The sequence below is a fragment of the Vidua chalybeata genome, chromosome 3, assembly GCF_026979565.1.
Source record: "Vidua chalybeata isolate OUT-0048 chromosome 3, bVidCha1 merged haplotype, whole genome shotgun sequence".
NCBI classification, from domain to species: domain Eukaryota; kingdom Metazoa; phylum Chordata; class Aves; order Passeriformes; family Viduidae; genus Vidua; species Vidua chalybeata.
This window is the reverse complement of record NC_071532.1, coordinates 49451078-49464132: the sequence shown is the minus strand read 5'-3', so window position 1 is coordinate 49464132 and position 13055 is coordinate 49451078. Positions and strand designations below refer to the sequence as shown.

The 13055-nt window shown below is 37.4% G+C and overlaps 1 protein-coding gene across 6 annotated transcripts in view; it reads left to right on the top strand.

The window, feature by feature from the left end:
• The window catches only part of MAP7 (microtubule associated protein 7), a 108996-nt gene that overhangs the window by 61095 nt on the left and 34846 nt on the right, over positions 1 to 13055 (top strand). For all 6 annotated transcript variants that reach the window (XM_053936980.1, XM_053936978.1, XM_053936979.1 and 3 more), the window contains 2 exons: positions 501 to 569; positions 5246 to 5323. In XM_053936980.1, the coding sequence (XP_053792955.1) occupies positions 501 to 569; positions 5246 to 5323 (147 nt within the window). The remainder of the gene's footprint in view (positions 1 to 500; positions 570 to 5245; positions 5324 to 13055) is intronic.

The window sequence follows — 13055 nt, the reverse complement described above, 5'->3', positions numbered from 1 at the left end:
TTATAAAGGGTTGTTGAAAGGGCATTCAGAGCTCCAGAATTAGATCTTGTTCTAGGCTGATAGGGCCCGATCAAAAGTCTGTTTCAAATAATGGGAATACCTCCTCAGTTAGATTTCATTCAGATAATTAATAGTCCTCTCTTCAGTCCTGCATTATGGATATGCAATTTGTAAAGAAGTTTTTACCAGTATCTTGTACCATACCTTTAGAAACCTGGGATCTGCAAGTCATCTTATAAGTCTTATTAAAACACATTGTTAAAATGAAATCTTCTCATGGCTCTTCCCTCAGCTTGAATTGGGAACTTGTATTGTGGCTTAAATGCTTTCTGTGTAGCCTTCTTCTATGCAAAATTATGTAGAATGGCATTAAGGTGAAATCTTGGAACAGTCTGATTTTAAAGGGAATCCAGCAATATTTAAATTTCAATGTAATAAGGTGAGTGACCTATTACCAAGTAAAATAGTTAATTGATACCTTCTTTTCTTCCTTATTTTAGCAACTGAAGGTTCTGAAACACAAGATAAGAAAATTACTTCAGGACAAAGCAACACTGGAAATAAACCAGGTACACCATTCCACATGCTCTGTGTTTTAAGGCTGTTTGCCTCAATGGTGCATGGAAAACAGCTGTTGTCACAGGAACTTCTAAAGTTTGTTGCTTTTCTACCTCACTTACTGTTTCAGACAAAACTGGTATTGGTGACTGTTCATGTTTAGATAGGTTGGAATATGTGATGATTTGCAAAGAAGCAAAACTGGAAAAATTTACTTATATTATAGAATAGCTTAGGGAATGAGAGTTGGGAAGTGAAAAAAGACAACAGAAGCCACTGTATTTGCATTTGTGCTTGAATGAGAATTTTGTGCTGTAGGCAAAGATTTGCAGATTTTAAGAATGTGCCTCTGTTCAGGCATTTCCTCACTTACCACAAGGCATACCGTATTTTGTAACATGCTCTATGCTGTGGGCAGATGTTTCTCATTACTTCACCATACCTCATGGGTACATTGTGTGGATTTAGTTCACTGTTTGCTTACGCAGCCGAAAATGTATGTGCTAAAAAGCTTAGTATAGTCCTTGGTGTCATGGGTCTGTTCCACCTGCATGCTTAGACCAAGATCCAGAAGAGGACTTCGATATCTAAATTCTGCTTGTGTTGCAATTCAGGTACCCAATATTTAACTATGCAGTTAATAGTGATTTTGTTTTGATGCCTGGGGAAGCAGAGATGCTTGTGGTGCTGAGGGCTAGGCCCACTGTAACATCCCCCTTTCAGCTCCTTGACAGCTTGGCAGCTCAGTGGATGTTTTGTACTGACAGACTCTTCTCTATCCCCAAACGGGATGCATTGGCCTGTGTCCCCAGAGGGAAGGAATCCCAGTGCTGTCTGCTTTCAGATCACACCTGGAATGCTCTGCCAGGCACGCTGGGTCCTGCACAAAGCACAGGGATCACGGCTGCTCTGATTCAATCACATAGGCAGTGGGAAAAGGAGGAGAAAACAAAGACACTCTTTCCACAGCTCTTTGTGGTGGACAGCATTCAATACTTGCTTTATTCTACAATAGTTTAATCCAGTTTTCATTTCTCAGGAGGGGATCCTATCTATTCCAATGTTCCCTTCATCTATGCTGGTGTGTAGATGGAATCCAAAATTCTTGGGGCTGGAATGAGGGAAGGCAGAGTGGAACTGATAGTATGAGCCACAAAAACTGGTTATATTTACAAAGTATGTATGACAATTGATAATTTAGGAACTTAATTTCTACTAGTATAAATTTTGCTTAGGAGTTTGTCGAGCCTTAGTTCTACAGAAGATTTGTAAAAATTGTTTTTTGCTGTTGTTACTCTCATTAAGGATAAAAACCTATTGATGTTTCCATGCTGAATTTCTGCAAAATACTGTTCACAGCTTCTAAGCTTTCAAAATTACCTATTAAAATGAATTTTGAACACACACTAAATGTTCTAAAAATATGAACATATACTGTTTTCATATGTAATTTAGAGGCTTAATTTCCAGCATCAGGTACAAAATTAAGTTCTCCTATTGAAGAGAAATTGGCTTCAGATTGCAGAGCTATGGCTTATTTAGTCTCCCAACATCCCTATCATACAAATGCTTATTTCTGTGCCTGTTACATAAGTGAAGGGAAATAGATTGTTGAGTGTGAGTTCCCACATACTGCAGCATAACCAGACTGCAACTTCCAAAGCAGCATGTGGGTCTTCCTGTCTTCCTGGAGTGTTGTCTCTTAGGCTTTGCATATGCCCAATTGGCAATTATTTCTCTAAGAAATGAGAAATTCTTGCAGGATTCGTTGCAGCTGACATGTTTCCCATTTCCTTTCACAGTAACTTAAAGCTTACGGTCTGATGAGGAATATGAGCAAAAGAGAGTACAAAATATTTTGTTTGTCCTGGTATTCCTACCAAATAAGAAGAAATGCCAATCCCCCAGGTATTTGCCTGGTGGGTTTTTAATGAATAGTGACATGAGAAATAAAATGGGGAGCAGTCCCAGTGAGCTCGCTTGTTTTGCCACAGTTTGAAACCATTGATGCTCGGCACTGGGGGCGCCAACGGAACATGTGGATTCAGAATGCAAATGTTGGAGTTTGAGGTTGTAGCCAAACTATGAAGGATAATTTTGAAAACTTAAAGAAGACATTTTAATTATTAGTGTAAGCCTTGCACTGATAATATGTGCTCCAGCTTCTAGCAGACCAAATGCAATGATGGTCTGCTACAAGGGTGTTACCCTCATCTTTGTCCTAATATTGATTTAGCTCTTTGTGATCCCAAATGTATGCAAAATCACTTGTTACTGAAGACACACACTGTGCATAGCCTGCAACTTAATGTGAATTCTTTAGGATTGTTCTAACATCCTGGGGTGTTGGGAGAGGGACTGTTCTTGTGTGAACACTATCAGGTATGTGATATGGAAAAAATAATTGGATATCTTCAAACAGAGTGGCAGAGGGCAACTTTAAAAATTTATTTTATTCCTTCATTGCTTATAATTTGGAAGTCTTAAGGGAGGCTTTTTCAGTTTGCCTGTCCATGTAACTCTGCTGCCTCTTTGAAGAATTGTTGCCTCTCTTTGATAGGGACATCTCTCTTCTCAAGAAAGGGAAAAAAAACTCCAACTGGAAGGATATTCTGAAAGAAGCAGGTTTCTACATTTTTCCCCAGTGCCTCATCATTTTCTGTCAACTCAAAGTTACATTGACTTTGCTGACATCCATTGAAGGGAATCCTTGTTTTCCAGGGAAAATGTGTATTATTCCACAAGCCCTAATTACTCATGCCACAGAAATTCATGTTTTGTGAACCTTGTGTGCCTGTCACCAGGGAGAAGGAATATTATTACCCTTTTGACCTGTGTCTGCATGCTAAAGGGACTGCGTGTGAGTCAGCACACTGCTGAACATCATCCAAATGCAGATGTACACCATGCAGTGGGCAAATCTCTGCCATGCCATGACTGAGCAAAGTGTCATAAATAGCAGCACTGTGGGCTAGTCAGCCATCATTGAAGTTTTGACCTGCAATTGGGTGATGAATTACCTTTGTCTTTGCTGCTGACTTTTTCACTTGTTGCACCTTTCACTGGTGCTTTTGTCTTTGAAGGTTCTCCCTGCCAACTGTGCAATGGGTTTTCTCCTTGCAGCTGTTACTTTGCACTGCTATTAACACTCTTAATTGGGGCTCTAGTCTGACAGTTGTTGAGATAATAGTTTTTCACTGATTAGAGTTCAAGAGTAATTAAAGTGTACTTAGCTGTTGGTGAACTGGTTCACCCAAGAAATCCTGTCATGCTTATACAGAAACTTCTGTTAGAGGATGAAATGCACATTATTATGGTTTTTTTTTTTTTTTTAAATCTAATTCAAATAACTATTCAAAATTAATCTAGCATAGCCTCACTTCAGGGACTTATTTTGCAAATATCTTTAACCTCAGTTTTATGACCCATTGTATTGTTTGCTAAAACTTTTTTCATAGGTGTGCATCCCATACACAAGTAGGCTGACTCTACATGTTTTTACAAGTTGCTTACATGTGTATTAACACTGAATAGTGAAAAGGCTCTGTTGTCTTGTGCACTTTCATGGTAACAGTATTTGAATAGGTCTTTGTCTTAAAAAACTTAAAAACTGAGTTCCCCTCAATACCAAGATAAATCAGACCATTTATTTATACCCAGAACTTGTTGATTTTTCTGTGGGCTTTTTGTTTACTTTGTTCTTATGCAAAGCAGATTTTTGTCAGTGCTACTAAAAAAAACCCATTTATTAAGAGCTTTCCAGGTTTAACAGAGCCAGCTGAGTAGGAAATTAGTTTTGGCAGCATGCTGAGATGAATTGCTAACTTGGATTTTGTTCCCTTTGTCTGGAACAGCTCCATTGCTGAGACTGGAAGTTGAATGCTAACTGTTCAGCACTTTGTTGTCTTCCAGAATCATCATTGAGCAAGTGATGTTTTCCAACCAAACCTGAATTTTTAAAGTCAGACCTGGGCTCTGACACAGATCCTTCATATTATTCTCAGTCTTACTGCTGTGATCCAAGAAGCCAGTTGCAGATAGTTGTGAAGTACTCACGTAGATAAATTTCAGTCTACAAGAATAGTTAAAGCTCTCATCTTACTTGACTCGTGTTATACCAGTCTATGCTTGTGTGGACTGCCTTTAATATGTTTGCCAGAGTTTTTAACACATGTGCACACAAACATCTTTTGAAATCAATATCATGCTTTTTTCAGAGGCACAGCCAGAACTACTTTAGAACTACTCAGCCAGATCATTGTTTTGATTCAGTCTGTTTTGCTTGGGTGCTGATTCTTGCTTTATTATAATAACCTTTCCTGTGGATGCATTTTGGAGAGACATTATGGAATAATAAACAGTATTTTTTCAAAATGCTCTCTAGCAGTCAAGTTTTTTTAGGCTTGGAAACAAAATAAAGCTTCTTCCTTGGCTTTTACAAGCAGTAGTCTTGCTGGGTACTTGCAGTCACATCTTAGTCTATTATTTGGAAGTATTTTACATCTTAAAAAATAGGAATGCATTCTAATTATCCGTTTTCTGGGTTTTTAAAAATAAGATAGATTTCTGAAAACATTATCTATTTTGACAGAATAATTCGAATTAACAGCCATTTTCCTATAAGTTTGGATTTGGTAGTATTTGATTTTATGCTATGTGGCTAATACTCCTCTTTCTCCATTTGTAGATCATCCAACAGTACTAAAGGTTGATGACAGGCAACGGCTTGCCAGAGAACGGAGAGAAGAGCGAGAAAAACAGCTAGGTAAGGCCCCCTCTGATTTTTGTTTGTTTTTAATGGACTGTCATCTGCATGCAGCATTATTGCCAGCTTATTTTTAGGGGCAGTCAGCAAAATGATAGATTTGCAATAGTGTTATCTTAGATACATTGTCATATCTTTAAAGTAGATCTTTTAGTTCATCAGTACTACATCTCTCACCTGTTCTGTAAATGTGAGTGAAAAGTAGGTTTAATTCTGAAATCATGCAAGGGAGTTTAGCTGACGTAAAAGGAATTTGGAAGTTTTAGAATATTTTACCAATTAAGATTAAAATGCTGAATACCATAAAATAGAATTGCAGATTATGTTGCCAATGTATGATTTAATTTTTTTAATGTAGTGGGGTACTTTTTTCAGGTCAAACCTTTAGTAGGTGTCAAATAGGTGTGCTCAATATCTTATGTCACCTGTGCCTGTGTATGTATAACACAGTTCAAGTGAGTAGTGAAGGCTACCTAACGTGACTACTGATGGGCAGTGTACTGAGTATGGTGGTGAGAGAATTAAGGATTATGTGAAGCCAAATTGGTGGCTTTCTGAACAACTTTTATATGTTTGGCTGCCACAAAGTTCTGTGGTAATCGGGAGGTTGGGAAATACAAGTATTTCCTCTTTTTTATATGTTTCCTCTGATTTCTTTCAATGCTGAATTATTTTTAGGGCTTGAGAAACAGAAATTCTTTATTTCCCATTTCTAACTTCTGAAAGTTGATTGAACTATATTGTAACTCTAGCCAGAATTATGCTGTTTTTCTAACCTGAAGAGCCATCATTAATTGTTACCTAGGTCTTGATAGCATTTATATACTCCCTTATTTACAGCACCTTATAGCATTGCAGTAGCCATGCATGAATCATTGGGATTGTTTTGGAGGGGAAAAGGAAAGCTTTAGTCTTGGCTTGCTCAAGGGGTAGCATGACAGGATGTTTGATAATCCCTGAAAAGCTGTTCCTCAAGTTGAGGCTGATGGTATGTGTAGGCTTAGTTTCTTCAAATTTCAGAGCAAATGGATGTTACTGGCCCATTTTAATTAGTTTTTCACAGATGATGGCTCCATGTCTTGAATTTGTTTTTTTCTCAGGTTTCATCCTTGTATAATAACAATGCTTTACTCAAATGCAGAGAAAGATGCATTCCTTGAATTTAAATCAACTCTGATTTTTCTAACTGTTGATAAATGAGTGTTTGTTTCCAGAAGGACATGATTTCTGTTGAGAAATGTGTGATTTTGTGTGACATGTTTTAAAGCAACATCAATGCTACATCAGGAGTTTTTGTAAATTGATGTGGAATCCTTCATTTCCACATGGGAGAGTTCTTCATGTCCCTATGATGTATGAGTGTATTGTGTGTTGTTGCGAAAATTGAAAGTTGCATTGTACTTTCATCTGTATATTTGTCTGCTCTGATTTAGGAGCTATCTCTTGAGATTTGTACATCAGAGATCTGTACAGATCTATACAGCAGAGGAATGGTTTTTACAATGACATGCAAATTTCTTGGTTTTTTAGTGCATTTAGTGCAGAACCTAGATAATCAGTCACTCATGTCATGTGAACCACAGCAAAGAAATTCCTAAACTGTCTCTCTTAAACATTAAGTTGTAAAATATTGTTACATAAATATGTCTTGCTAAAAATTAGAGTTGGATTTTGTTAATACTGGGACATCAGCCATGCAACCAGTAAATCAACTGGAGGAAGGAATTTTCATTTTTTTCAATAGAATTAGGTTGGATTTAAACTTAATTACTTTCCTTTTGATTCAGGAGATCTGTCAGGTTTAGCAAAGACTTCTTTTTATTCAGAAGTTGAGAATTTCAGTCGTACTTCAAGTAAAATTATTCTTTGCTCGAAAAAAAAGGAAAGGAAAGGGTTCAATTCTCTAGGTGTAGAGCTGGTAGTAATTTTGTTCTGTACTTTCAGCAACTTCAACTCCTGGAGGTCAGGAAAATTAAGTTGTTTGACCCTTCTGTTAAGAACATGTGGAGTACCAGTTTAATAAGGATTATGTTTATTTATTGGGCAATATTCTGATATTAAAGGAGAGTTGATTTAAGACCATTTTTCTTCCCCCATTTTTTTACTCTCAAGTTCTAATTTTTTTCAAGTTCCACTGTGCTGTAATAGATCTGGCTTTCCTGTGATGGGTTGGCATGTGCTCTGAACAACTGAGGATTTGCTTGCACCTGGAAATAGTATTTTAGCAGTCTTAGACTACTTAGCACACTTGGGTGTCTAAGTCCTGTTTGTAATGAGTGCTTGGAGAGTAGGAAATGCTGGCATTTTTGTTTTATATATATGTATGTGTGTGTGTGCTGGGACTGCTGTTTCTTGTATCTTCTTCTGTTCAGTATCTGCTGTTTATTAAGGATCATGTTTAGCCACCTGATTGAAAAGATTAAAGAAGCTTCTACAAAAAATGCCCCTTTCACCTTTAGCATATTCATGTTTTGTTTCAGACTCTTCTTTAGGTAACACAGAAGAGTCACAATCAGCACATCACACCATCAAGAAGGAATGATTGTTTTAGTTCCTTCGCTGTAGAAAAGGCATTGCTTTTAAAATGCCATCCCAACATTTCTAAAATATTAATTCTTTGACTTTTTTTCTGTGCAGTTCCTTTTGCATGACTAAAGTTGTAACGATTTCATGGAGGGTCTGCTTCAATCTTTTTAATCTCCTGACCATTTGGTAATGTGTGTTTTGCTGAGATCACATTCAGGCCTTTAAAGGATTTATTAGGGTGATCTTACTTGATTTTCTAAGTAATGCTTTCAGTGTTGTCACTTGCTCTTTAGTAACTATGTTTTCATTTTTGTGCTCTTTCCACTAGTGCTCTTTCCCACAGTACCTATGGATAAAAGTTAACATCTGTCCTTTAAAATACAGATGTCAGATCTCTCTATGTGAGACTAACCCTCTTGGATAATGCAAGATGGAAATCCCAAGAGAGGCAGTGGTAGATCTGTTCCTGGAGGCCAGAGCAAAGGGATCCATCACACTCTGGCTCCAGATTGGCACTTCACAAGTGTCAGGCTGAGCAGCTGTGTTCTGGCACTGGATGCTGAGAGAAACATGTTGGAACTGACTTTTTATGACAGCAACTGTGGTAGATAGCCTAGTCAAACTGGAAAACATTACTGAAAACTGCTGCTTTTTCATCATGTGGACTTTACCCTTATCTGCCATACTGGTTGTATCTGTACTGCCAAATTTCCAGTGCTGAAGAGCATTCCCTGGTGCTAAAACTTACTTGTTCTTGCTATAAAGCTGTTATGATGGATCCTGTCAGGATGTTGCCTCCAGCCAACTAGCTGTCTGCTTGCTGATTCCCAGATGAAGATTGGGAATTGGCTGGGAATGTCCATGGGCTTTTCTGCATGTGCTAATTAAGTGCTGTCACCATTTTGGAGGGTAGAAGTTTAGTGGTAGAGGTGAAAGTTGTTCCATGCCAGTCAGTCTCTGGTTCCAGAGCACAGACCTGGTCCTCCCTAATGGGAAAGAAAAATCAAAATGTGTTTTTCAACAGGGAAAATAACTGGGATTTTAAAATGGGTTTCCTTCTGACAACCTTAGGTAATGGCCCAGCAAAGAGGAAGATTTTTCTTATTATTACTTAGCAGTGTCTTGGTCCCTGATGCTTGAGAAAACTGTTTTGAGTCTTACTTCTCTGCATCTTTTATCTACACTAATCCTGCTTGAAACTGATCTTTTTTTTTGAATTATAAGAAGTATGATCCTGACAAGGACACATGGTTCATTTAGTTTCTAGCGTTGGGAACAAAAGATGGTAATACTGCTTTTTGACTTAGCACATTCCCTTAAATAAAGAGTGATTAATCTTAGTTCTTAGAATATGTCTGAATTTCAAGTTTGCTAAATTAATTAAATTCTTAATACTTCCAATACATAAGCACTAAAATAGTATTTTAAACATCACAGAAAGTGCTCATTGGCAAAATAATAACATTAATAAAAATTACAATTTTTACTGTGAGTAAATTCCATCTGGCCTATTTTCTTCCCTGGCACTTGAGGGCAGAACTTCATCCAACAGAAAGAAGCCCCAGAGAAACTAGGAATCATTGACCTATCATATGAATAACTTTGGGATCTCCTTAGAGAACTTGAATGCCAAAAGGGTTTATAAGACAAGAAACCAATTTTTAAGGAAGATTAGTTAAAAAATTTCTGTGAAAAATGTCCCTCAGAGCATGGTTACTGGGGAAAGGTTGGCTTAGAGAATCTCACATTAACTTCACTTTTAATTACAGCTCTGAAGTTCACCTTCTAATTTGTTCAGTCAGCCACTTCTGTGTAATGTCCCCATTTTTAGGTATGGTTAAAGCATCACTGATCCATTTTACTGCTAATGCAGCAAGGGGGCAATCACAGCCTCAGTGCAGAGCTGGCAGTGAGCAAAGGTGAAAGAACACTCAGAGGAGAAAGCTCTTGCTGAGGTCAGTGCTGTAAGGTTAGAAAAGATAAAGGCTGGAAAGTGTGACAAAGACTGTAGGATTTTAGCTCAGGTGAGCTGTCCATGTGTCCATGGATTCAAAAGGCAGACTGAGAAAGTATGGTGCTAGACTGATCTGCCTTTGTATAGGCAGTAAACCAAAAGAAAAAGGACTGAAGTGACAAGACAGCAGAAGAAACAGAAAAAGAGAATCTGGGGGCACATTCTTTGCTTCACAGAGATCAACAGAAAATAAGGGCTTTGACACTTAGTGCATGCTCCTCCTTTCCTCACTTGCCTGAAACCCCTGCAAAGAATAGTTCTACTATGTGTGGTAGGGGAAAGAAACTACGAAATTATTTCCAAAAAAGAAATGTGCGTGGTTTGTAGCTAACATCTTCCACATTATATTAGTTAATTCCAGTGTAAAATTATTTGGTTTCAAGTCTTATGTGTCTCTTAATATTGGAGTGTCTTTTTCTTGATTGACCTTGTTTTCTTTTGCTCTGTTATTCACTTCAGAAGTGTCAGAAACACAGCCTTAATTATGTTGCTTTGTAATCTAATCCAACATTCTAGTTTGGAAACAAGCAGAAGGTATTCAACAGCATGTCTAGGGCTCAGTTTCTAAATCTTGTTTTTATGCTCTAATTTTGTGTCCTTGTATCACATGGCTGTGTTCAAATGTATTGATTGTACTAGGGAATGGAATAGAAAATGGATCAGGCTGTGACTTTTGTTTGTACTTCCCAGCTTTAATGTAATTGTTCCAATGGAATTTAAGCTTTCAGCATGCAGGTGCTATCTCAGTGATGACCAAACTTTCCTTGAATGAATCTTGCATGTTGTCAGACAGTGTGAGGTATTACAAGGGAGAGAAGGATCATGAACCTGTTAATGCTCAGGCCCAAGAAAATGCCTTTCTGTTGGACTGTACCCACACTGGAGTTTTGTATTGGTTCAGCACCAGGCAGAGCTTTTGGCACTGCCAAAATATTTTTATAGAAACATCATAGAAGTTGGTATTCTTCCCTGCCACATCCTCAAATTGGCTGCTCTTTCAGGTTGATGAGAATTTTTAGAGATATCTTCAGTTTTCTGTAGGCTCATCTGCTGATTCTTTCTATCAGCAAGGCATTTGAGGCTGTGCTTCTAGGAGCACACCTGTGTATCCATAATAGAGCTTAATATATATTTAAAAATATTTTTTACATTAGCGCAGGGGTCTAAAGAGTAAACTTTTTACTTTACAAGACAATTTGTTCATATCTGTTTGGGGTAGCAGGAAAATATTTCTGAAAATTCATAAATAGGGGAATAGAAGAATGAAATAAAAATGTTCTAAACTACTTATTTTTCCTGAAGATATCCTTACAGATCTGAAGACACTAACTTATGTCACTGTATATACCTACCTTATAGGTGACAAAAACTGAGCCCTTAAGTTCATAGAAGAATATCAGTAGTGCATACAGGAAGAAGTGTAAACAAAGCAGGTGTTCTCCTTTGATTCTCTAATAAGATAAAATTCAGGAATTGATACTTGAAAAAAATTAAAAGTAGCTATGATTTTATCTCTCTCTGTGAAAAAAATTAATGAAAATAGCTATTACACTTGTTTCAGCAAACAGATATATCATAAATCATACTTTCTTGTCCTTGTTAAATACTTGGTCCAAGCATAAAATTAGTAATTTCCTTATGTTAGCAAGTGGGCACATATTTTCTGCTGTCTTTTACCTGTAGCCTAAAGGTGGAAAGATGTAGCTTTTTATTTGTTTTGAATCAAGTCTATTATTTTTTGTTAAAAGTTATTCCAACTGAACACATCCATTTGCTTGGGTTAATCCATCATTAATGCTTGTTTCTGTTATTGAGCTGTCTTGCTGTATCACAAAAGTGTGATTTTTATCACCCCTTCTCAGAGAAGCAGAAAGCTGAAGATCAGTGTTCTGTCCAGAGGTCCAGCATTCTGATTGTCTTACCAGCACTAAGAATGTATATAAATATCTTTTTAGCCACTCTCTTCTTGAATTTAGTCTTAAAAGTTCAAATGTCCTATTCTCATTACTTTTCCTGAACAACATGACAGATGGAAACCTATGGAAATCACCATAAAGAGTGCCCCAAGAAAGTCTAGCCATTTACATTAATAACAGAAAGAACAAATAATCTCCATGTCTTTTATAGGCAAACTAATATTCCAGTGACATCAGTTAAGAAGGCTGTTGAAGTTGGTTGTTTTGTTTTGATTTTATTATTTTTTTGATTTATTAATTTTCAGTAGACCACCAAAGAACTCTTTTGTGCTGGGTTGCCATTGTAAGCAGATACCAGGCACAAAAGATAGTTCATCACAGGATCCATGGAAGTCTTGTGGCTCACAGCAGCAGCTCATCTTGATACGATCATTAGAGTCTGTACATAAGTGACTATTCATTAAAAACTGACAAGCTACAGCTAGCTGGATTTTCATGAGATATATGCAATTATGCTTCTTAGACGCTCTTAGCTCTTTCAAAGAGAATGGATTTTTCAAAACTTCTGCAAAAGGGTTTGGTTGAGTTCCAGTTTTGAACAACTACATTGTTTGGGTTACTTAGTGTGTTCAGGGTCTAGGTAACAGGATGTATGCCCTGGGTTTGGGGTTCTTTTTGTGGTAGGTTGGTTTGCTTTGGTTGGATTTTGGAGTTTTCTTATTAATTGATGTACCACTGTGGTGAAAGGATTCCGTAAGGGTCTAGAACATTTCCTGTGTGATGGTAGCACTAAGACTGCAAATATAGAATGTTGCATAAGGGAACAGTCGCTCCACTCTGGGTCCCAAAGGTTTCGAGGCACCAGTGAGGAGAGATCCAGAGTATCCTACGTCAATGGTTTAATGTGGACTGCAGTCTGTGCCTGCATTCTACAAAATTCATGAAAATGCAGATGCTGATAGGGAGAAAAATTGGTCTTGGCGTCTTGATTTGTCTTGATTAGCTCTTCTGAAACATGTTGTTTGAAGCTGTGCATAAGTGGAATTATGGGACAGATTAATGTTTACCTTTAGACTTCTTTGGTGGGTAACATCCTTCCTTCTGTTGGTCCAGGTGCTAGAATTGTTATCCCAGCCACTTCTATCATAAGAGATCTCTACTGATCAATAAAGGGGAAAGTTATTATAGTTTTACCACTCTTTTTATTGTCTTTTTTTAGCAAAATATTGCAGAGAATTAGCATGGTTTGTGTAATGGCAATTTGTTCACATACATC